Source organism: Calypte anna, chromosome 7 (assembly GCF_003957555.1).
Source record: "Calypte anna isolate BGI_N300 chromosome 7, bCalAnn1_v1.p, whole genome shotgun sequence".
NCBI lineage: Eukaryota > Metazoa > Chordata > Aves > Apodiformes > Trochilidae > Calypte > Calypte anna.
In genome coordinates, this window is record NC_044253.1 from 26,682,919 (window position 1) to 26,708,477 (window position 25,559).

The following is a 25,559-nucleotide window of genomic DNA, read 5'->3' on the forward strand; positions in this document are numbered from 1 at the left end:
AATTCCCGTCTCACCTGAACACAGCTTTTATGCTGGGTAAGGCAAATACAGCTGAAAAAAAGTAATAGCAGGAAGAAAAAGGTTAATTAAGCAATCCAGAAGCTCCCAGCACTGGGGAAAGGGAAAACAAACCCTTGCAACTGCCTTGTTACTGCCACCTCTCTTGGCTGCTGGATCTCTTAGTGACAGGTCCATAGCTGTCCCTGCATCCATGGACTTGTCTGTCAGCACCTGCTGCACTTCCTCATCAGCTGCTGCCTGCTAATTATCAGTGCAGACCCATGGGCAAGAGGATGCACCCTACAATCCAGAGGGCTACATCACCTCTGCTATGGAGACAGGCTGAGAGAGTTGGGGTTGTACCACCTGAAAAAGAAAAGGCTCTGGAGAGACCTTAGGGCATCTTCCAGTGCCTGAGGGTGCTACAGGAAAGCTGGGAAGGGACTTTGTACTCGGGCATGGAGGGACAGGAGGATGGGGAGCAGTTTCAAGCTAAAAGAGGTGAGATTTAGATGAGATCTTAGGAAATTCCTTGCTTTGAGGGTGATGAGACACTGGCCCAGGTTGCCCCGGGAAGCTGTGGCTGCCCCATCCCTGGAAGTGTTCAAGGTGAGGCTGGGTGGGGCTCAGAGAAACTTCATCTGGTTGAAGAGGTCTCTCCTCACTTCAGGGGTTTGAGTCATTGGCCTCCAAAGGTCCCTTCCAACCCAAACTGCTGTATGATTCTGTAATTGAGGAGAAAGCATCGTCCCCACCCATCCCCTGGGGGTCCCCCTGCACCTTTGACATCGCAGAGGTTGGTCTCAGCAAAGCCCTCGCCCAGGTCGATGAGGGTCCCCTCCGACTTGCACCGGGGAAGGCCGCCCGAGTTGGCCGCACGGATCCTCTGCGCTGCCATCGCCGTCCCGCTGACCCCTGCTCCTGGGCACTGCTAGGCCAACATCACCTCTCCGCCAGCAAAACCAGCTACAGGAACCCCAGAGTCACCTGCCTGGGGGAGAAAAACAAACCCCAGCACGTTAGCAAAGGCTCCGGGTCCCAACACGCCACCGGCAGACCTACGAAACCCTCCACAGGCATGCGTGATGCCCACCCTGTGGGGGGGTAGAGGAAAAGATCCTCGTGTTCTCCTTGAAGCATATTGGAAGATAGACTGGGTGCTCCCAGCAAGCACGGCACAGCTTACAAACCACACCAAGGGCTCTGAATAGGAAGGACTCTTGCACAATCCTTCTGCGGCCCACGACTGTGTACCAGTCTTAAATAACTTTAAGAGTTATTTGGGAATATGTTGCTCACAGGCTCATAAATTGGTCCTTCTCCCCATTTCATAAGAGCCTTCAGAGCACTTGCATCTTGCTGTAATAAATATTTATAAAACCACCAAGCATTCAGGTGCTGTGGGTGCCCCAGGCAGTTCTTAGTGAGCATGGAGGGCCCAGGGGATCAGGATTTTTGCATCTTCAGCTGGGTCATCACTCTCCCACCACAACACCAGGATCTCCTGGGACAGGGACTGGCTGTTATCACTTGCTCCCTGCATCCTACCCTTTGCCCAGCCAGGCAGGAAGGGACCAGGTAAAGAAACATCCCTCCTTGCACTGGCTGCCCTGCTTCACTCAAGTTAAAAAAACAAAAAAAGCAAACAAAGGTGTTTGGTTTTTGTTTGTTTTGTTCCCCACCCCCAAAAGGCTTGCAAAAAGACTTCTAGAAACCCTGTGGAATAGCAGCTGCATGGAATGATAGAGCAGAGAGGAAAATTAATCCATTAACCCACAAGGATAATTAACCCCCTGCCCACAGAACACACCGACCCTTCAGCTGCCAACACTGTGGCTGATGCAAGCGCTGGTAAGACCTTGTCTGATGTCACCCGTGTCCTCTGGAGTTTGGAGGGTGGCCAGAAAGGCCAAGAGCAGGCAAGCCTGGTGCCTCTCTGCCAGGTGAAGGCACAACTGCCAGAGCACAGAGGTTGAGCATTTGCTCCTCCAGGTTTGCACCAGGAAGCATGTAGGCAATCCAAGGTACCTGGCATCATCTTGGTAAATCCTGCCATCCAGCATCCTCACATTCTGGTCTCTTCCAACCTGCCAGAAAACTCCAATCTGGATGCAAAGAGCTGACAAATCTTAAAAATAGCTCTGTGCAATTCCCATCTCTGGAATGTAATAAGAGGAAATTTGCAAGAGAGAGCCTAAGCAGGAGATACTCCAGCCTGCTTGAAATGCTTCCCAAGCCATCCCCTGGGCTGGTATGCCAGGAATGTGGCTGGCTGGAAGGGATGCACCAGGCTCCAGCCAGAAAAGGGAAGGCAGAACTGGTGTGCAAAGATTCTTCCCTTTGAGGAAAGCTTTGCTTTGGGTCCTGCTGGGAGCATTTCAAGGGGAGAGGGCTTGGCAGCCAGTTAAATCCAGGAAAAAAACCCAGGCTTTGAGTCAAGATTGTGCTTATTAGAGCTGGGCCAGGTGACACAAGGGAATTGATGCTGCATCAGCAGCAAGAAAAAGGAAAGAGCAGCTGGTGGAAAGGGAGGAAAGGTGATCTTGTGAACTAGCAGTGTCCACCACCCATCCAGCTCACCCTGTGGTAGGCAGGGTGCTGTTTCGCACTAATGCCAAGTTCTGTGTGTACATTAAGACCATAAACAGTTTCCCCTGAAAGAGACCCTGCAGAAACCAGGCAGGCTCTTGGAGGTTTTTTTTTTCCCTTCCTTAGGTGGAAGGTTCAAGGCCTCCACAGCTACACAGGCACAAATCCACTACGAGTTATGCAGCATTGTCATTGCAGAAACAGCTCAAGTGGCAAAGTTTTCACCAGTTTTAGCACAGAATCCTAAAATGGTCAGGGTTGGAAGGGACCTTAGAGATCATCTAAATTCCAACCCTCTGCCATGGGCAGGGACATCTTCCACCAGAAGAGGTTGCTCCAAGCCCCATTCAACATGGCCTTCAACAATTCAAGGGAACACCTTTTTGGGAAACTTCCTGAGGGTGCAGTTGGTCCACGTCACCAACACAGATGTTGAACAGTGCTGGTCCCAACACCATCTCCTGAGGAACACCACTTGTCATTGGTCACCACTTGGACATCAAACTGGTGACTGCACCTCTCTGTGTGTGACCATTCAGCCAGTTCCTTATGGACTGAGTGGTCCATCTGTCGAGTCCAAGTCTCTTCAATTTAGAGCCCATGGCCAGAGGGTTGGAAATGCCAAATGGTTTGAACACAATCCTGTTAAAATCCAGAAACCTCCTGCCAGCCCACAGGTGAGTGCTGCAAAAATCAAGAAAGAGACCAAGGACAGGGAGGTGTTTTTTTACCCTGTGGACCAAACCACAATTACATTTTTAAAGACTTGCCTGGTAGTCCAGTACCAAGAAAATTTTTATGCCAATCACTACAGCTGTGTACTGAAAACTCTCACTGCCATAGCACACATCTCACGGTGCCTGGCATTGCCATGTGGAGGCACCCCCATGGTCCTGTTTATGGAACTATATGGAAAGATTTATGCTAAAGGCCTGAGAGATGTGACTGTGTGGAAAAAAAACCCTTACACACACCCTACAGTCTCAAAAAGCAGCACAAACATACATCAAAATGAGTATGTTTTATCTCCCAAAAGCAGCACCTTGGCTCCATCTCAGTCCATCCTGGATGAAGCAATGCTCTTAACACACAGAGATGAGAGGCTGGGGGAGCATTCTACCGCCTGGACACACAGCTGGACTTGGGATGGGAGTCCTGTATGGGAGCTGACAGCCCCTGAGATGTTTCTGAATGCAGAGGTAGGACGTATAAGCAGTAAGGATGAGCCTTCCAAGTTGGGCTATGTGAGAATGAGAGGATACAGCTGGGAGCAGGGTGGGAGGGAAATGGGTTGAAAGAGCAAGATTTGTTTAGAAATCACTCCTGCAGCCATGGCTGAGACAATGGTCTGCTAACTCCTCTGAAAGCACTTTAAATAATGTCTAGGGTTAAATATAGACTAGGAAAAAATCTCAGCCCCATCTGTTTACCCAAAGCCATAAACAGCATCTGAAATGAAATGGGGGGGAGGGAGGGGGGACAAAACTGCAGAGCAGCCATTGCTTGCCCCACATGAGCAAGGAAGGCAATGGCATCTCCTCATGCAATCAGCTCCAAGGCACCCACTTTTCCAACCAATTTTTTTTTCCTCCTACAAGGGAGAGGCAGTGCTGGAAGGGAAATGCAATCCAGGAGGACCTGCGACCTGCATCCCCCTTCTCAAGGAAACCAACAGCTGCCTGGGCTGGGGCTCTGTGGTGGTTACACCACACCATAGCAGCCATCTCACCATCTTTACCAAAATCTGACATTGGCTTTGCTAAGGGTTGGACAAAGCTTTAGCCCCAAAGAGCACATTCCCATGGCTGCTGGCCAGCACCCTGCCAACCCTCACCAGCTTTCCCAGGCACTTTTGCAGAGCTGCTCTCAGAGCAGCACAATATAGAATGGACCAAGTCTCCAGATTCATGCCCCTTGCTGCCTTATGCTGACGTGATGTGGTGTGACACAGAAGTTCCATTTCCTCCCCTTCTCATCTGCAAAGCTTCTGCTGGCCTGGAGGACACCACGAGATGCTCAGCCTGTGAGTCACCCACCAGGGAAACAGTAGAGCTGTCTCCATCAGGGATTTGCAGAGCATGGATTTAACTGGGGCTATGAACACACTTTTTGGGGAGGGACAAATGAGACCTGGTGTCCCAGCCCATGGCCAGAGGGTTGGAACTAGATGATCTTTAAGGTCTCTTCCTACCCAAATCAGTCTGTGATTCTGTGATGTGTGGACAGCCTTAGAGGTGCTCCTGGCCACTTCTCCAGAGGTGGAAGCACTTTCAAGAGCAAGCCAAGAAGAGTGAGGATACCCAGGGTCTGGAATCAGAGTCCTGCTGACTCCTGGATCTCCTCTCCACCAGACACAGAGCAGCAGCAAGTCTGGGAAGGGTCTATGGCTGATGACAGTACAGCACCTTTAAAAAAACCCAAAACTTTTGAAACCTAATAAACCCCCCCAAAATGTCTGTTTTCTGCAGTGTTTGAATGCATGGTGCTCAGCTGACTTCTAACCACATCCCTTCCCAGCAGGCATCAGAACTGAAAAGGTTAAAAATAACTTCTGCAAACTGTCCAGGGTGGCTTAGCTCGATAACTCAACCACAGACTTTCCCTTTCCGGCCCTATAGATCCCACGGAGCACCTCCCGAGACCTCCCTGTGGTACAGGGGGGGGGATGGCAGCAAAGCCCTGTCCTCCCAGTTCGATCCATCATGCCAAGAAATGAAATATAAACACAGGAACACCTGGAAATGCAAAGGTGGGAAGCAGGACCTACTGCTGGCCAAGGGGAGGTCTTCTCCAACAAGCATCGGCTGCCGCCCAGCGTAAGCAGGAGAGGAGAATCTGGGTGATGGAAAATCCCTGAATGCCAAGAATTTGCACTGATAAGCCTCAGAGAGTGGGGAGCACTGTTGGGGCTGGGCAGTACCAAGCACCACTGGAGCTCAAGATGGGGCCAGGAAAGGAAAGGCAGTACCTGGTACCCCCACCAGCAGAGGCAGGAGGGGAGGACTGATGCACCCAGCCTTGCTCACCTTGGAGATGCTGGGTCCATCCCACTATGGCACACACGGGCCCACGGGAAGCAGCAGGAGCCACTGTGACACAAGATGGGTCAACCTTGCAATAACCATAACTCCTGCATACCTGCTCTCCCCAGGTAATGCTTAAAGTCTGTCAAGGTCTAAGCCCATGGTATAAGTTGAAGGGAAATCTTTTACCTTCTCTTAGCGACAAACTGAAAGGAGGGAGGAGAAGAGCAAACTTCTAATTCTGGAGTCACAGAATAATTTGGGTCAGAAGATGATCTTAAAGATCATCCAACCCCCTGCCATGGGCAGGAACGCCTTCAGCTAGACCCTGTTGCTCTGAGCCCCATTCAGCCTGGCATTCAACATTTCCAGGGATGGGACAGCCACAGCTTCTCTGGGCAACCTGGCCCAGTGTCTCACCACGCTCACAGCAAAGAATTTCTTCCTAAGATCTTATCTAAATCTCCCCTCTTTCAGCTTGAAGCTGTTCCCCCTTATCACTACATGCCCTTGTGGAAAGTCCACCTCCATCTCACTGTCCTCTCCACACCAAAGCCAAGACCAATACCAAGCACTTGGTTCTAATAGCTTTCAATTTGCCTTTTCCTTCTCCAAAGTCAATCTCCCCAGCTCCCCTACAAAGATGAGTGGTTTTGGAGGCTTCTTTTGACTGTCCATTTTGTACAAAACCAATCAAATTTAACTCTTTGTGCCTAGAAATCAATTTACCAGAACCACCATGCTGCCCACAGAGCACATTCTCCCAACACAGTGAATTTACTGAAAATGTTGCTTTTATCAGTCACAAAAATTCAAGTAACTCAAGACCATGGAACCAGTCACAGAAGAGATTCCTCCTGGAATCCCAGGGGCTGCCCCAGACCTGATGACTGTCTGCTCAGGGACTGTGAGCAGATCTGCCTGGGACCACCAATATCAAATATATTCTGTCATTGCAGTGTACAATGGCCACCCAAAGAGCCCATTTTTTATCTCTTTTTCTTTGGCTAAAAATGCCAAATTTTAGCAAAGGGTCTACTTTAAGATCTTGGTTTAGCCTACAGATTCTTCACCTTCAAGAGCTTCCTAATGACTACATTACAACACAACCATGGCCATTGGACTTGAATAACTCAGCACACTTCTACCCAGCAGAGAATGACATCTAGAAATGTGCATGCTTTTTCCACATCTGTGTTAACAGATCTTCCACTGCATGTGAAAAACACAGCATCTTCTAAATCAGTAACCTCAGCAGAGACCAAACTAGGCCTTCTGCAGCCTCCTACAAGAGTGGGACAGCACTTTTGAAACTGCTGGTGGTCTCTTGCTACTCATCTCTGAGGTCAGTCCTAGACAGATGGGTTCCTGGCTGACTCCTCATTTGCATGAATGGTCATACAGCATATCCATCACTACCTGGAGATGCCCTGCAACACAGGGAGGTGTCCTCTGGCCATGGGACACCTCCAAGGGTCTCCAAATACCTTGTGGTAGTTGCATGCCAGCAGAGACTGATGGGGTTTGGTTAGTAGGGAGGATAGGAGATGTTCTGGAGACAAAGCATCTTCAGTATTCTGACCTCTTCAGTAAGGCAGTGTGAGCCCTGCTGGGGAAGATGGGTGGGGAAGGGTGGCTGATGTTTTCTGATGTTTGGTTGGTTGCATTTTTTCCCTCCAGGAGCCAGACCGAGCATTTTGCACATTCAGTGCTAGCAGTGCTGCATGCTCTGGTGACATCTGACCTTGCCAACATTCTCTTATCTCCTCCAACTTTACCCCTTATATTTGCAAAGCCAATGCTTTTATCTTCAAAAATCAAAATTAAAAACAAAGCCCAGTCAAAAGTAAGCCACCCCTTAACTCAACGTGAAACACAAGCTCTTTGTAGGAGAAAGAGGACATTGTCATAAACTCATGTACTCCCCAGAACAAACCTCAGAGCTGCCAATGTGCCAGAACAGGAAACAAGTCACTTTAGTCCCTCTTCTAGAAAACAAGAAGAGACTTGTAGAAATGTCAGGACCCTTCCATATTGCCTTTATCTCCCAGGGCGTTTGCTTTGGACCTGATCCCCCCATGCATGGCAAGTGGTAGGGATGATCACACCCAGCATCCACATTCAAGCATCACAAGGGCAGCAGAGCTGGCTGGAGGACAGTCTCACATGACACTGTCCTGTTCCCTCCAGCCCAAGCAAAGACTGACAAAAAAATCCTGACTATGAGCTTAAGCCAGGCTCTGCTCCTGCCAGCTGAGGGCAAGGCAGACATGGCAGGTTTGATAGAAGGGAATTCTCTGCCTCTCTTCTGGTGAGAGTGCTGGGTCCAGTTCCAGGGTCCCCAGGACAAGAAGGACACGGAGCTGTTGGCTTGAGTCCAGAGGAGGCCATGAAGATGATCCGAGGGCTGGAGCACCTCTATTATGGGAGACAAGCTGAGAGAGGGGTTGTTCTGTCTGGAGAAGAGAAGGCTCTGGGAAGATCTTAGAGCACATTCCAGTATCTGAAGAGGCTACAGGAAAGCTGGGAAGGGCATGACAAGGGCATGGAGTGACAGGACAAGGGGAAACAGTTTCAAGCTGGAAGAGATTTAGATGAGATATTAGTAAATTATGCGGTGCTGTAAGGGTGGTGAGACACTGGCTCAGGCTGTCCAGAGAAGCTGTGGCTGCCCCATCCCTGGAAGTGTTCAAGGTTGGATGGAGCTTGGAACAACCTGGCCTGCTGGAATGTGTCCCTGCTTGCTGCAGGTGTGTTGCACTGGATCAACTTCAAACGTCCCTTCTGACCCAAACTACTGTGCGATTCTACAGGGCAGAGGTAGGAGAGAGAAAAATTAGTGATGACTGAACGAGTGTCCTAGGTGTCTGCTGGCACCTGGTGCCCACTGCAGTTTCCCTGATGAGGATGTCACCCTTGGCAAGTGAAGCAGCAAGGATAGGAAAGTTTCCTCTTATAGCAACAACTTTGGAGCATGACTCCCATTGGATAGGTCTCCAGTGCTGACTTTCAAGTGACTCAAACACAGACCAGGCTTACAGGGAGTGTGCTTTTCCCACCAGATCTCCTGCTGCTGCCACGTACAGGTGCCAGCCCAGCACCCACTGATTTTGGTCACCATGTCCCATGCAAATCAGTCACCAAGTCAGGAGAAAACACTGGGTCAGGTATGACCTGAATGCTGCTGATGGCACAGCTGCAGCTGCCAAATCCCTGGCACTGAGCTCACACCCAGAGAACAGACTTCTCTGTTCTACAAAACTCATAATAAATAAATAAAAAAGGAAGCATCTGCCCAAACATCCCATGGTGAAGGAATGTAACTGAAGGCAAACACCTCAAGAAAGAGACTAGGAGACCAGCAAGGAAAGACCACAACCAGAGATGCTCTGCCCCTTTTCCAACCTCAGCTGGATCTCTTTTCCAAAAGAGAACTTGTTTACTCTTCTCTGAAACTCACATACACTTTTTGCCTCCATGATGCCCTTCAGCAAGGAATTCCATGGGTCTGCTGCCCATGTGGTGGAAACCCCACCACCATCAGGAAGAGGCTCTTACCAGCTCCATCTGATATCCACCAGCCCTCAAAAACGAAGCAGCAAAGTTCAGTCCCAATCCATTCTCTCCCTACTGTGCCCCCAATATTCTTCCAAGAAAGAAAATACTTCCTAATTCAGCTGGGGCAATCCCAAAGGTAGTTTTGGTTTTGTGTTTTTTGTTTTTTTTTTAACAGGGAGCTGTGGATGGATAGTCCTCTGCAAGGACAAAAGGTTTGTTCCAGTGAAGTTCCCAAGAGGACCAACAAAAGCATGAAAACCCAGAATCACATTCAGCACTCCCAGGCCACAATCACAGCTCCCAGGGGTTAAATGTAAAAGCTGCAAACTCAAGTTTAAAACATTTGGAGAGAAAATGAGACCAGGAGAGCATCTTTCTCCAAGTCCTTATAGCCCCTCTGAAGTCTTTCAGCAGTCCAAGAGCTCAGACAAAGCAAGACTGCTCTTGCAGAACACTTAGCACCAAAAGCAAGGACCAAGTGCCTTTCAAACAAGGGGAAGATCAAGCAACAGTGTAAGCTCACATGGGCAATTGGTGGCAGAGGACAAACAAAAAACAGATTTTTCAGAGCCACCATCACACCAGGCTCCTGCCCAGAGGGAGACACTTTTGAAGAAAGAGTCTTGTCTGACAAGACATTCTGCCCATGGCTCATATTCAGCATCCTCTGCCTTGGAAGAGGAGGAAAATCTCTCCTTTTCTTTTTGAAGCACTGCAGACCCATTGGGGTACCCTGGCATAGATGTCCACATGAGCTGGTCTAGAGCAGGGATGCTGGGCAAAGCTCTTCAGCTGCTGCCAGCCCCCTCTCAGCCTGCTTGTGGCATGCTCTCAGGTGACAGAAGAATGGTATTAAAACCACACTGTGGCCCCACCTAGGGCCATCACCAGAATAAATCACATACATTGCTCCCTTGTGATACTGTGGTGGAAGAGATGCTTTTTCATCCCCTCCCCTCCCCCCCCCTTCTCCCCCTGTGAGATTCTGGGGCAACATCCACAAAGAACAGGCTAAGGGCAACCACAGAAAACTAAAAGGAGGTGAAGTGGTTTGCTGTCTCCATGGGTGCTGCAAGAACCACCCCTTTAACAGCCAATGAAGTTGGGGGGAGGGGGAAATCCCTCCTTCCCATCTCAGGACACCAAATTAACCAGAAGAACTTTAAGCACAGTAAAAGGCTTTCACTGAGAAAATCTAGGAGCAATTCACTATCACAATACTCTCAGGAGTACAGGAGAAATACAGACATAGGAGGTGTCCTCACTTAAGGTAATCTGGACACTAATTTAGACTTCAAGAGCTGTGAAAAGCTTAAGCAACAGAGTCCCTGAAAAACTGTGTTCTCCCCAGGTAGATATAATGACAGAGCTCCAACAGCACCAACACTTCTGAGTCCTGTCTCCATCACCCTTCACTAATTTCAGCTTTGTCTGATGGGAAAAAAGTAGCTGTTCTCAGCTGAATTGCTGGTGCCACGTGCCCTCCTTGGTCCCCAGCTGCAATGTTGGGAAACCAGTCCCACCAGTGTGATCAGAGAAAGGCAGGCACTGGAAAAGTCACTTGCACTGCTGGACAGGGAGGTTGGCACCACAACTGATTCAGCAACACAGAGAGAAGACAACAAAAAGCTCCAGAAATGAGCTAGCCCACCAGGGATGAGCTTACTCCAATTTGTCTGTACACCAACACAGCCAAGTCCATGCATTTCTCCCTGCCCAAGTACTCCACCAAAACGTATCTTCCCCTCATAGACCACTTCCTTGTGCAAAAAAAATGTCAAAAGGCTGAAAAAAATTGGTCCTGCTTGGTCCTGCTCATCATTTGAAAAGGTGATGCAAATGCCACGGGTAGGGTAGGCATGCAGCAACCATTTGTGCCACTCAAAAAAATGACTTTATAAGCAGGTAGCTAGGATATGGCCACAGCACACAGACCAGCTGGACTTACTCCTGTCCTCAGTCAAGACATTCATTTTAGGACTAAAAGAGAGGTTTTGTCCCCAGCTTGTGTCCTAAGCATGCCTATGCTTAGTACCTGGTTTTAAGCAGGTTTAAGTACCTGGGTTTAAGCACCTCTAATAGGAAAAAAACACTGGGCCTAAACCAGACTGTGGGTTGCTTGCTCCACAGCATTCTCTACATTTGAACCCAACCCCTGGTCCACAAATCCTTGTTGAAAAGAGGGCAGGGTCATTGGAAGCAGTATGATACCTGGAGAGCAAAACCCAAGGTGATGATCCCATTCAGAAGGCACAGAGCCAAAAGGAGAGGTGAGGACAGACGTGCTTCAGTCCCGAGTGAGGATTAAGACTTAAAACAATGGAATCATTTTGGTTTGAAGAGACCTTTCAGATCAAGTTCCCCTGTTAACCCAGCACTGCCATGGTCTCCACTAAACCATGAGCCTCAGCATCACATCTATACAGCTTTTAAATCCCTCCAGGGATGGTGACTCCACCACTGCCATAGGCAGACTGGTCAGGGGCCTGACAACCTTCTGGGGAATAAATTGTTCCTAATAGCCAATGTAAACTTCCCCTGGCAAAACTTCAGATCATTGTCTTCTGTATTGCTTGTTACTTGGGAGGCCAACCCCTCCTTGCTCCTGCCTCCTTTCAGGGAGCTGTAGAGAGCAGGAAGGTCTCCCCTCAGCCTCCTTTTCTCCAGGCTAGACAACTATTTGCTGAAATAAAGCCCTTGTCTTACAATTTGATCTCTCCTGCAAATCCAGCTAGTTGCAGCCCCCTCCCAGAACATGTCCCTGCATCAATTCCGAGCACACTTTTAACACCAGATTCAGAACATCAGTCCAAAAGACCACGTGGTCAATTCTAGGCAGTTTCCAACAGCAAAATCCTTGCATTAATTTAGATTAGAGTTTGTCCACAGGTGGGAATTAACTTTCCAGGTGCAGGCACCCACCTCTGCCAGCCAGGAGGGTGTTTGAGCTACACCAAAACAGGACAGTGTTTATACAACACAAGAGCAAACACCACGCCTGCTGGTTTAATTAGTTACCCCTGAAATTAAAGCCTGTCAAACTGCAGGGAGGCTTCGTGCAACCTGCAAATTAAGTGCAAGGAAGGCGACCTGGGGGTGAGAGATGCCAGATGCAATCCAAGCTGTGCCTCCAAGCATTTTCCACACCATCAACAGCACCAGGAAGGGAAAAATGCAAAATAACACCACCCACATCATCTCTCTGTGCTTCAGAGTTTATGGGTTTAGGCCTCACCAGGTTAAAAGCTGCTCCATCCCATCACCATGGGTCAGAGGGTTGATAAGAAACTGATTTCATCATTTTAAGGCCTAAGTGTTGATGGGAAGGGTTTATCTGCAAATAAAGTCAGGCACTTTGAACTGTTTAGTTGAAAATACAGGAGGCCCTTAGCTGGATGCTCTCAAAACTGATGCAGTACAAAAAAAACCTCTGTCTGTCCTGTGTGCTATGTCAAAGACATGCTGTATCTGTCTGTTTGGACAGAACCTTCTTCAAGATGAACCATTTTGGGGAAAGACTCATTTCTTTAGCAAGATGCTTGGGCACAGAAATGATCTTTTCTGTAAATCTAGCAAAACCACACCTTCACTCAAAACACCTCTCACAGCTGAGTCTCAGATCCAGTCTGAAAGCCATCTGGAAGTAGATTCTTCCCTGCTCAAAGCAGAGCTTTTGGGGTTGAGCAGAGCTGGTTTCTAAAACTTTGTTGCACTTCTTGCAAGCACAGAACACCCTCGAGCATGAGCTTCAATCTACAGTGACACCTCTTCATTAAGAGCATCCCCTAATGAATTAGGCAGCTCTAGGCCACTACAGAGGGAATATTTCCAACTGGCAATCCCACTGAGATCTCTGAGACCTGTGTGAGATCTCTGTGTGTCTGACACCACACAGACAAGTTTCAGATTCTTGCAGCTTGAATTAGGGGTGAAGCCCCATCAGCCACCGTGTAGGGCTGCCTAAGGCCAACACACAAGTCCTCTTATTAGAGAAAAAAAGATAAGGGGAATATAGAGAAGCCTGAAGCTTGTCAAGTCTCTAGAAGAATGCCTTGTTTTAGAAAGTAAGGATTAAAACCAAGTTAAAAATGTCATGTCCCACCGTATTCAGGGACAGATGCCTTGGGCCAGCTGAATGTTGGCCATGAGCAGCAAAGAACCTGCTGTGTCTATTAATTTCTGTGGAAGGAAACTTCAATCCCACCACTAACTCTGCTTCAAGGCTGCTTTGATAAGCACGGCAATGTGTGTATTTTAATTTTGGCTCTATATCTAAAGCAGGTGTTGGAATTTACAAGCAGCAGGCTGCTGGCTAGAGGAGACAATTCCAGGTATTACCAACATGCCAGGACACCATCCCTGGACATTTTTACCACCTTGCCTAGACACCACCTCCTTTTCTCAGCATCTTTCACAGCAACACCTCAGATTTTCTCCCCTTTAGGATCAAGCTCTTCCATGCCTCAGTGCCACTTGCATCCAGAAGTGCAGCAGATCTTTGGGCAAGGAGAAGCAGAGAGCAGAGAAGGCAGCAAGAGCTTTCCAGGAGCCTGCAAGGGCTTTGCTGTCAAAGGGTCAGGGTCAGGCCACAGTGAGACATGCTTTTGATGGGAAAAGAGAGCCTGAATATCAAACCAATGCAGATGGACCTTTTTTTTTTTTTTCCTTTTAATTAAAACTTGCTTGAAGTGCCACATAAAAGATGGGAAATCCCAGACACAGCCGATGCACTTGTAAAAATTTATATTTAGAAGAATGACTTAAGCACTGGATCAACAGGACAAAAATGGAAACTTTTTGGCACTGTCTTGTGTAGTAAAATAAAACAAAAGAGAGACAGCTACCTCATCCCATATTACCAACATTCTAGCCTCCCAACTCTCCACTTTTACACTAATTCAGCTTTTTTTCCCATGCACTATCCCAGTAAACAACATTTATAGCTCTCAGAGTCTGTGTAAACACTCTTAACCAGAATACATCACGTGTTCACAAGATAGCCTGCATTTTTTTTAAATTTAGTGCTTAACTGTCAGCTTCTTTTTCAACAAGACAACTAACAACATGATAGTACTTCAGCAGAAAACAAATATACCAAACTGATAAAAAAAGCCATTTTGCAGAGTGAAGTTTTAAGGGAGATAAAGCAGAGCACCAACATAAAATATAATCCTTCAGTGTCTGCTCTTTATCTGCCACATTATTAATTTGGCAGCTTTTAGTTCAAGAAGTCAGAGCTGTGCTTAGCGGATTTCCGATCGTCCACTGGGCCTCATCCCAAATTTCTCTAACATTACTCACATTTTTTGTGTGTGGGAGAAGGGTTTTATGCTCGAAGGCAAAAGGGAGGACAAAAGCACTGCCAGGAACCACCTGCCCTTTCCTAAAACCAAATGCTTCCCCTTCCCCCACCAATCTGGGGAATATGATGCAGAGCTGGCATTCCCACTTTCCAGTCACCATCCCCATAACATTAGGTGAAAATGAAAATATTTTATCCCTTTTAACTTGCCTGACCGCAGTGCAATCTGGATCCAGTGATTTATTATTTTTACTGCCTTAAATGCATATTTGAAGTAATTTTAAAGCATAGTTTTGGAGGCCCATGACTGCAGAGACCAGGGCTGGACCCTGAGATCATCCTCCTGCATGAATCAACTCAATGGTGATGCTCTGTGCCTCAGTTTCCCCCCATCAGTTATCCAGTAGTACCCAAACCTCTGCCTGCATGTCCTGGGTTTCCCATCCTGACCAGTTAGCAGGAAAAGTGGCAGCAGGATGGCAACCAGCTTTCCCCTGGGATTCTTGTTAAGGTGAAGGTTTGAAACAAGGATAAAGCTGTGACAGAAAGGTCACCCCTGCTGCAGGGCAACCCCAGGGAAGGGTATAAACATTCACCCTCCCCAAATACTCACTGCAGGGCTCTGCATTCCTCTGGTCTAAAGCTTTTTCTTTTATTTTTTTTCTCCCTGTTTCCATGCTTGGTCATGTCCTGCATCCCAGATTTGGTGAACATTTTAACAGCTATTAATAGGCAGAGCAGGAGCTGGAGAGGCACCAGCTGCTCCAGCCAGACCTGCTGCAGGGCAAGGTGCTAAAAAATCAGGCAGAGGAACAAAAAATAAGGAAGCCCTACTCATCCAAAAGCATTTGGGACCTGTGCTCAATGTCAACGTGACATTTTTACACACCTCCTGGAAAATCATCTTGCATTCCCTTTAAGTCCAGGAACAGAGATGCTCTGGAGACTACAGCACAGCCCCAAGGACTGGAATAAGTTGGTGTATGTCCCTTGTCACCGGGATGGAGTTTGTGACCTTGTTTCACAGATCTCACCAGGAGTCCAGACGGGCCGTCTGGCTAATTGAGTTAATTAAAGCGTTTTTCCGCAGTGATTAACTTCCAGGCTGTGCTGCTCCAGCTCATACCTCAGGAGCAGCAAGAGATAGGAAAAATTACTTGGAAGCACTTACTGATGGCTGTTTCTCAGCAGCCTTTGTTGACTGTGAGCAGCTTAAATCAAAAAGCAAAAAAAAAAACCAACCCTCAAACAAAACCCACCCACTCCCCATCAAACCTTTATTTACTTTTCACCTTCAGGCTGAGCAGGACAAACTCCACCTGGAGAAATCCCAGGCAAAGCTGGAGTGGAGGGACGGAGGGACAGAGGGACAGAGGGACAGAGGGACAGAGGGACAGAGGGAGACCCACCAGCCTGATGTCCCAATCCCAGAGCATCTTTCCTGGCACAAAGGGAGGAGATAAGCTCCAGGAAGCAAACACTGCTCATCATTCTGCAGATGATGTCAAGGCCAGAGCCAGCAGCATGGGTGAGCTGTTTTGTTGACAGAGTAATCGCCATCTCCCAGGGACAGTAAATACTTTGTTCCCAGTGCTCTCCCAGAGGTAACGAAGCAAAACGCTAGCCAAGGCCAAAAGAAAAGCTTGCTTTGTGGCTGCTGCTCTTCTGATCCCCAACAAGATCAGTGGGAATCATTCCCTGCTCTTCCTTAGGGACTTCAACAGCTGAATCTCCACCACACAGCACAGTAAAAAAAAAAAAAAAAAAAAAGCTAATGATGTTTTGTTTTGGTTATTTAGCAAGGGGGGCGGGTCAAAAAAACATGGATGCGAGGGACTATGCAATTTCCAGGGGTTTGTGTGGATGCTGCTGGGTGGGAAAGGCTTCTCATGCTGGCTGAGAGCAACCCCACCCCAGCAGAGCTAATCTCATGGCAGGATTTCAATGCGAGGGGCTGGGAGGGAGGCTAGCGAGGGGGAAAAAGAAAGCAAGGAAATGCCACAGAGGTGAGGAGGCTTTTTCTGGCCAGGCGAAGGCTTGTTTTGTTTCCCCCTCCCTTTAACTAGTTACCATTTTCCGGAAGTTGGATCAGTTTAAAAAAAAAAAAAAAAAAAAAGCAGTTTCTCTTTGTTTAATTATAGTTGTTGTAGCCCCTGCGCCCAGGGACCCCGCATCCCCTCCTGCTGCTCCAGCAACAGACATGAATGAAGATGATGGCACAGCATCAGAAAAAAAACCACAGGAGTTAAAGCTTTAACATCTCCTACAATAAACACGATTATTTTTACTCCTGGATGCACACAAGATCTGGGAGATTTTGGTCTCGACTCCTTGTGCAACCACCACATTCATTATTCAAGTTCCTGTACATGTTCCTGTTTTTGCTCCCTTCCTTCACACCCTTTACCTGGTGGAAGTGTCTTCTAGACTGGCAACTCCAGTGCCTTCTCCCAGCAAACTGAAGGATGCTGCAACCAATCCCACCACTTGCTGAAGCCACATCTGTACCTCTCACATCTGTGAGAGCAGGAGCCAACAGCTCCAGCCAGACTCAGCCAGGGACTAAATCCCAACTCAAACCCCTCTAGCTCAGCCCAACCTGGCTCACGCTCCCCCACAACATGTTGCTGGTGACTTCCAGAATCCCAGACTGGTTTGGCTTGGAAGGGATCTTAATGATCACCCAGTTCCAAGCCCCTGCCATGGGCAGGGACAACACCCACCAGATGAAGTTCCTCATCTTTTGTTACCATGTTCACTCCTACATTTATCAGGTGATGGGGGGGTCACCCAGTGTTTCTTTTATTCTTAGGATACTTTAAAAACCTTTTATTGTTATCCTTAACCATGCAGGCCAGATTAATTTCTAGCTGGGCTTTGGACTTACTAATTCCCTCCCTGCATCGCCTCACAGCATTTTTGTAGTTTTCATGAGTGTCCTGCCCCTTCCTCCAGTGGTTGTAAATTCTTTTTTTTCTTGAGAGCCAAAGGTCTTGAGACCTTTCTTGAGAGCCAGGCTGGTCTTCTGTGCCAGTGACCCCCCTCCCTTACAGCTCTTGGGGATGGCCTGTTCCTGCACCTTCAAGACTTCCTTCTTAAAGAGCATCCATTCTTCCTGACTCTTTTATCCTTCAGAACAGATTCCCAAAGGATTCTGGCCATCAGGCTGCTGAAGAGGGTAAACTTTGCCCTTCAGAAGTCTAGGGTAGTAGTTTTGCTACCCACCATCCTGTCATCTCCAAGAACGTAGAACTCTTATTAATTGTCACATCTCCTACCAGCCTTTCTCTGTTCACAAAGAGCAGGTCTAGAAGGGCATCTTGCCCGGTTGGTGCACTCACCACTTATGTTAGGAAGTTGTCTTGAATACTTTCAAGGAACCCTCTAGCCTGCCTGCTCTCTGCTGCATTGTATCTCCAGGAAATGTCTAGTAGGTTGAAGATCCCAACCAGGACAAGTTCATCAAGTCCAACTGTTAACCCAGCATTGCCAAGGCCAACACTAAACCATGTTCCTCAGTACTGCATCTACATAGTTTTTAAAGCCTTTCAGGGATGGTGACTCCACTACTGCCCTGGGCAGGATGGTCTAAGGCCTGACAACCCTTTTAGGGAAGAAATTGTTCCTCATAACCAATCTAAACCTCTCCTGGCATAACCTGAGGCCATTTCCCCTTGTTCTATTGTTTGGTCCTTGGGAGAAGAGATGGACACTCCCCTCACTACAACCTTTCTACAAATTTGAACAAAAGCCCCCAGATGATGAAGAAACACAGGAGAGTATTAAAAAAAAAAAAAAAAAAAAAAAGGAAAGAAATGACTCTGCCACTTTCCACTTTCCACCTCTGGCTTTTAATATATACAGATTTGAGACTTGGAATATCCACCGTGCTGCAGATGGAAAAGAGATGGGATGCAATGCACACCACCTTCCTGCTGATGGGTCTGAAGCAACACCTCGCCCAGGCGGAGCAGCAACACCTATTTGTGTAGGAGCATGCAGGAACACATAGCCCTAGGACTTGCAATTTGTTTTCTTTTATCAGTAAGGAGAGCATAACACTCCCCAGCAGCCCGTTGGGAACCTCTTAGCACCAAAAATAAAACCTTGCACAAATCCAAATGAAGTCAGTAGATTAAAAAACAAGATATTTTTACGTGGGGACTGGTCAAAGGGTTTGGAAAAGCAGAGCAGGAGACTGGCCATTCCACTGACAGTGCTAGGTTCCTACCAAAAAAATATAATAGACAGTGGACAATGCTTATAGGACACGCCTGACTTCAAAAACCATAAAACACACCCAAAACATCAACCTTCCTCTTGGAAGTCTTATGGTCAGCACAGAGTCTCGGGGAAGACTTCATCACTCTCTACAACTCCCTAAAAGGAGGTTGGAGCCGGGGGGGGTTGGTCTCCTCTCCCAGGCAGATACCAGTAAGACAAGAGGGCATGGGCTTAAGCTCTGCCAGGGGAGGTTTAGGTTGGATATGAGGAAGAAATTCTTTACAGAGAGGGTGATCAGGCATTGGATTGGGCTGCCCAGGGAGGTGGTGGATTCTCCATCCCTGGAAGTTTTTAAGAAGAGACTGGATGTGGCACTCAGTGCCATGGTCTGGTAACCACAGTGGTAGTGGATCAATGGCTGGACTTGATGATCTCAGAGGTCCTTTCCAACCCAGCTGATTCTATGATTCTAAGATACTTGGACCCATCAAAAAACAAGTTTACCCCCAAAACACCATCAACACACACAAGAGAGCATGGCTGCCAGACAGGCCTGCAAAACAACCCAGGCAGCAAAGGGGTTTCAGGAGCTCACTCACCTTCTTGTTGCTGTGAGTCATTGATATTCACTCCTCTCCCTACTACAACTCCTTTAGGACCTCACGGGAGTGGAAACATACAAATACAAGGACCACTGGAAGAAACTCAGCCCCCCAGGATGCAACGAGGACCTTGGGAGTGGATAGATGCCACTGGTATCCTCAAAAAACCATAGAACCATAGAATTGTTCTGGTTGGAAAAGACCTTTCAGATCAAGGCCATCACTACTAAACCATGGCCAGCAGCACCACATCCATATGGCCTTTCAGTCTCTTCAGGGGTGGTGTCTCCACCACTGCCCTGGGCAGCCTGTGGGGTTTCCCTTCTGGGGAAAAATTGTTCCTCATATTCAATCTACACCTCCCCTGATACAACTTGAGGACATTTCCTCTTGTCCCTACGGAGAAGAGACTGACCCCCCTTACTCCAATCTCCTTTCAGGGATCTGGAGAGAGTGAGAAGGTTTCCCCTCAGCCTCCTTTTCTCCAGGCTGAAACACCACCAGTTCCTTCAGCTACTCCTTGTGCTCCAGACCCTTCCCCAGCTCTGTTGCCCTTCTCTGGACATGCTCTGGCTCATCCAGTGCCCAGTACAGCACATTATCCCTCTTCGTGGCTCTGAGGATATTTTTGGTGTTACTGAGCTATCCCTTGAGCATTCAATGAAAACCAGATGCTGCTACCTGACCTGCTGGGAGCAAGCATCTCCACCCTATTCAGAAAGCCACGATGGAAGGAAAGGGCCATGTCAGGACATGCCACTGCCCACTGGAAGACCTACTTCCATCAGCACATGCTACAGGTGCCGCAAGGGCTTTCTACTTTTTGATTTTCCAAAAATAAACATTATTTATGGCCACAAAGGGAGCTGAGGCTGCAATCTGCACTTTGGAATGTAACAAACCCTGCAGCTTTGTAACCAGGGAGTGAGGCTGCCTGCTTATCCCCTAACAACTGCTAGGGTTCTCCAGGGAGAGAGATGGGACCACTTTGGTGAGGTGCAACCCTCCTGCAGCTCACCAGCATACCCCAGGGTTTCATGGCCCTTCTGGGCTTTGCTTCCAGGCCCTGGCAGCAGTGGGCAGCAGGTTTTTCAGATGCCAGCTCCAAGAGCTCTGCATATTCCCCGACCCAGCCAGGGCTGGCACGGAGCTTTGGACATCCCCCAAAAGTGACAGCCCTATGCCTGAACACTGGTCCCTTACCTGGGTTAACACACAGATTGTTTGTGCCATAATGGCAACAAGCAAGCAAAAGGGAACAGGAATGGGCTCTGATATTGGAGCTCAGGTTCTGCATGAAATGACAGAGAGGGGGGACTTGTTTTGTGCTTGTTAAGCCAAAATCTCATTCTACAGATTCTAGGGAGCAGCTTGGATTAATCCACCCAGGACTATCCACAGCCTACACGCAAGAGATGCTCAATCCTCTGCTTGAGGAACCTTTCCACCACCACAGACACCCTTCCACCTCCACGGTCACCCCTCCACCATGCTGCTTGGTGCCTGAACACTAAGTGAGGTCCATCCACAGCCAACATGCAAGAAATGCTCTACCCTTTGCTTGGGTAACCCCTTTACCTATGCGGACACCCTTCTACAGCCAAGGACAGCCCTCTACAATGCTGCTGGGTGTTTGGACAACCTGGGTTGAGCCCTGCCAACCCAAAGTACACCCTTTGCATGGACAGCAAAGTTCCAACCTGCTGGAAACCCATCCCACCTCCTCAGCATCCCCTAGGACAGTCTGCTAAGCTCAGGTGTTTTCAGAATGAATTTGGGAAAGGAAAGGCAGGTGCCAAAACTAAGGCTGAGAGACTCCAGGAGGAGGTTATTTACATCTCCTTTTTCAGCTGCCATCAAAAATTCACCCATCAAACCAGAAGGCAATGCAACTTTCAGACCTCTTGAAAAAATGACCAAGGAGGATGCAAATTTCACTTCACATCCTGACCTCCAGCTCCCTTGCCAAAAAAGCTTCTCGCCAAATTGAAATCTTTTTCTCATTTAAAAAAAAAGGCAGCATTTAAACCACCTCCTTGACAGAGAGGCAAGCTCTTCTGAACAACCCCACCAGGCTAAAATAAATATTTTGCTTCACAAATAGTTTTCCTCTCATTAAAATGAAAACATAATTATGATGTCAAGCACAGAGGCGAGCAATCACTCCACGCTGCATCATGCTGCTCAGGCTTTATTTGATTAAAAGTAACAATACTGCTACTTTTGAAAAGCATGTTCTCTCCCATGGACCCATCCGAGTTATTTTGGAAATATATATGGAAAGCTGGCATCTTTGCCAGCAAAATAATCCCAGTCAGGAAAGGCACATGCTTGGTGGAGGCTGCAGATCCATGGCAAGGCAAACTAGCAAACATCCTTAGCATCCTCTTGCTGCTTGGGGCTGGGGGTTAAAGCTTCCCATAGGAAGAGCACAGCTACCCTGCAAGTGTCTGACTGCTGGGAAGGAGAAAGGGGGAAAGGGAGAAAAAGGGGGAAAGGGAGAAAAAGGAAGGTGTTGCCTGAGGACACCCATACCAATGCTGCTTCAGGGTATCAAAATCCAGGATGAGACACAAATATTCAGAGCTCCAAGACATCCCAGGAGGACAAAATTCTCAGTATATTTTTGTTTGTCTGTTTGAAGCAAACTAAGGACCTCAATCACCTAGTCAGGCACTAGGAAATAAAGGCTGAGTCTTTCTCACAGGGGTGAGTGGGCTGTGTCACTCTCCAGACACAGATGTCAACACAACACATGCTCACCTCCAGCTTCTACCTGCAGGATGCTGCTGCTCTGCTCATCAACAGCTGTAAGTTAATTACTGCCCATCTCAGGTGGTGTCATGCAGGAAGGCCAGGCCATGGGGGGGGTGGGGGCAGTGATGGACATTGCACTTTGATGGGAATTTGCAAGATCTTGCATCATATCTCCTTTTACAGCCCCAGGTCTCTAATAGGCTCCAAATGTGACACAGCTCTACCTGGGACAGAGGCACAAAACTGTGTCAAGGTGGCCATCATCCCCCTTTGTATAGAAATTGCTCCAAATTTAAGCACTGCTGAGCTGCTCTCACAGCCAAGGTGTTTGCTCCTGAAAAGCTTTATGCCCAGGAATCCCCAATATTCCCAAGCAGGTACTCCAGCACCTCAGCCTGAGGCAGCAACATCTCACCCCTGACCTGTGCCTACCTGTAACACACCTTCTGCACAAACACTATCCTGCCAGAAATCCTGATTTTGGGTTGGAAAGAACCTTAAGTCTCACCAATGCCATGGGCAGTGCCACCTCCCATTAGTCCAGGTTGCTCCAAGTGCCATCCAGCCTGACCTCCAACACTTCCAGGGAGGGGGCATCCCCAACACGATGCTGCTGCAGCAACCAAGCCTTGAATCATATCCCCTGCTTGCAAAACAACCCCCCTCAGGCAGCCAGCAAGGGGCAAAGAGGTCAGTGACACCATGACATCGGTGATGCCTGATTTTGCACACCCTCCTGGAAAATAAATGCCAGGTACAGGTGGTGGAAGGCTGTTAAAAACAACCCTGAGCTCCCTGGGAAGGGCTCACCCGTGGGCGATGAGATCAGAAAGAAAAGAAGGAAATGGCCTCAAGTTGTGCCAGGGGGGGCTTAGATTGGATATGAGGAACAATGTCTTCCCCAAAAGAGTTGTCCAGGCCCTGGCACAGGCTGCCCAGGGAAGTGGGGGGAGCCTCCATCATCCCTGGAGGGATGTAAAAGTGTAGTTGTAGTGTTGAAGGACACGGTTTAATGGTGGCTTTGGCTGTGTTGGGGTAACAGTTGGACTCAGTGATCTGATAGGTCTTTTCCAACCATAATAATTCGATGATTTTATTAAAATCCAGCCTAGCCTTCTCCAGCGAGGCATCCCAGCACGTTCATGGGTCAAAAATGCCTGCTCCTCACCCCTGGGGTCACACTGCCAAACACAACACTGGTACCCACCCCGCTGTTCCGGCAGGGTGCCTGGGACCTCTCCCCCGGTGTCCCCATCCCCTCCCGGTAGCGCCGGCAGAACACAACAGGCAGGGTGCCCGGGTCGGGCTCCACATGCACAGGAGGCAACCTGGACACACATCTTGCACACGCACGGCACATACTGGTGCACACGGAGAGCACAGGGTGTGCAGAGCCACAGCAGTGTGTCCCCGCATGCCGCACACGCACAGCACACCCCTGCCCAGTGCTGCACGCTTGCACAGCGCGCACACACTAGCGCGGCACGGAGTGCACAGAGCGCGCACAGCGCAGCAAACACGCACAGCCTTGCACACACGCAGCCTTGCACACGCACAGCCCTGCACACGCACAGCCTTGCACACACGCACAGCCCTGCACACACGCACGCTGCCTTGCACACGCACAGCGCTGCACACGCATCCGTGAACACGCACAATGCTGAACACGCGCGCAGCACTGCACACACGCACAGCCTTGCGGGCGCCCCCCCTGCCCGCACCCCCGCCCCGCAAACTCTGCGGCCACTGCCTCCCCACGCGAGCCCCACAGCCCCCGTGTCCCCCCCCTGCCCGGGTCCAACAGCTGCCACCAGCACTCCCCCCGCCTCCCAGCCTGGCCCGGGGCGGGGTGCGGGGAACCGCGGGCTCCGGCCGCCCGCCCGGCGCCGGCGCCGCCACAAACTTTTCCCCGGCGGCACCGGGAGCCCCTGAGGGAACCGCTACCGGAGGAGGAGCCGCCGCTGCCACCACCCGGACCCTCCCGAACCGCCTCCCGGAGCGCGGCTCTTACTTGCTCTTGCTGGCGGCACCGGGTCCAAGCCGGGGACCGGGACCGACACCGGGACCACCACCGGGACCGTTCGGCTCCGCTGCTGCTGGCTCGCGCCTCTCGGCCGGGCACGCGCTGCGCGCGCTGGCGTGACGTCACGGGGCGGGGCCGGGAAGGGGTCGGGGGATTTGGGAAGTAAGGGAGGAGGTGAGGGGGGGGGGATCCGGTAACGGAGAGGGAACGGGGAGGGGGATGCGAGGGAAGGGCCCGGGAGGGAGTGTCCTTGTGCTGGGCTGTGTGCGGGAGGGGCAGTGTCCGTGTGCAAGGGGCTGTCCTTGTGCAAGAAGTTCGCTGGTGCAAACCGGGCGGTTTTGTTCGAGCCCCCCCCCCCCCCTTTTTTTTTTTGTGCTCTCTGGGCAATTCAGGCTGCGCTCGTTTGTTTTGTTGCATTTTCGTGCGTTTTTAGGGAAAGCTGCATGACCACGGGGCGCAGCCTGTGCTGTGTCTTTGCTGTAAAGCTCGCTGTGCCATGCTGCATCCTGTGCTCTTTGGGACTGAAGGAAAAATCTCCTCTGATGCTGCTTTCCCGAGACGGGAAATCCTGATAGCAGGAAGAAATACGGAGGAAAACGCTAAAACATCTTCATACCCAGTAAAGCAACAAATTGCACAACCCAACGACTTGTGTTTAACCACCATTCGAGATGCTGGCTCTCAAACTTGCCAAGGCTCTGACCCTCAGCCAAAAAAAAAAATTAAAAAAAAGGCTCCATGCTCATTAAAACCCTTGGAGTAATTGCACATCCCACCCCAGATGCTGCTTTAGGAAACGGGGCACCAGGAGCAAGGAGAGCACCGGGCTGGGGATGGACACAGCAAGCAGGAGGGAGCAGCCTACACTCCCCACCACTCTTCCTACCCCTCGTTGTTGTTTTTTCCTGGCTTTTAATCGGGATGCGATGATTAAATTTCCTCTTCCTGGTGTTGACTCCTCCTGCACCCACACTTCCAGAGGGATACAGGGCTTGAAAGTGAGGGTGGCTGTGAGTTCTGAGAGGGGGCTGAACCCCCCATCCCAGATACCAGCTGAGGCTCCTCAGCCTCATCCTGCCCTTTCGCCTGCTCTGTTCATCCAGCACCAAAGCAACGAGGCGTCAGACCACTTCAAAGCATACCTGGGAGCTGGTTTCTGGTGCCTTGTTTTGGGAGGTTTGGGGTTTCTCCAAGGGGAGCTGACACCAGCCGGATCACCCAGTTCTCTAATTGCAGCGGGGTGTTTACTGTGTTCCTCTCTTGAGCTGCTGGGTTCTTCATCTCATGCAGCCAGTGCTGGGCTGAATTCAGGTCTCTCTGACACCTCATAGTCCAAAATTACTTGTCACATTCCGTGTTTTTATATTAGAAATGGTAAATTATCAAATGGTTCCACCATTACAGCTTCTGATGGCAACCAGCTGATGTTTCGCAACATGGATTGTCCCATTTTGCTCTTAAATGAATTAGTCTGTGTCAGG

The 25,559-nt window shown here is 49.3% G+C and overlaps 1 protein-coding gene across 1 annotated transcript in view; it reads right to left on the bottom strand.

Annotated features, from left to right (window-relative positions):
- Positions 1 to 24,226, bottom strand: part of SH3BP4 (SH3 domain binding protein 4) — a 36,806-nt gene extending 12,580 nt beyond the window's left edge. The window contains exons 1-2 of the mRNA XM_030454601.1: positions 24,067 to 24,226; positions 781 to 991 (exon numbers count right to left, since the gene is read on the bottom strand). Coding sequence (XP_030310461.1) covers positions 781 to 898 — 118 coding nt within the window. The 5' untranslated portion in view covers positions 899 to 991; positions 24,067 to 24,226. The remainder of the gene's footprint in view (positions 1 to 780; positions 992 to 24,066) is intronic.
- Between the last annotated feature and the right edge of the window lie 1,333 nt (positions 24,227 to 25,559).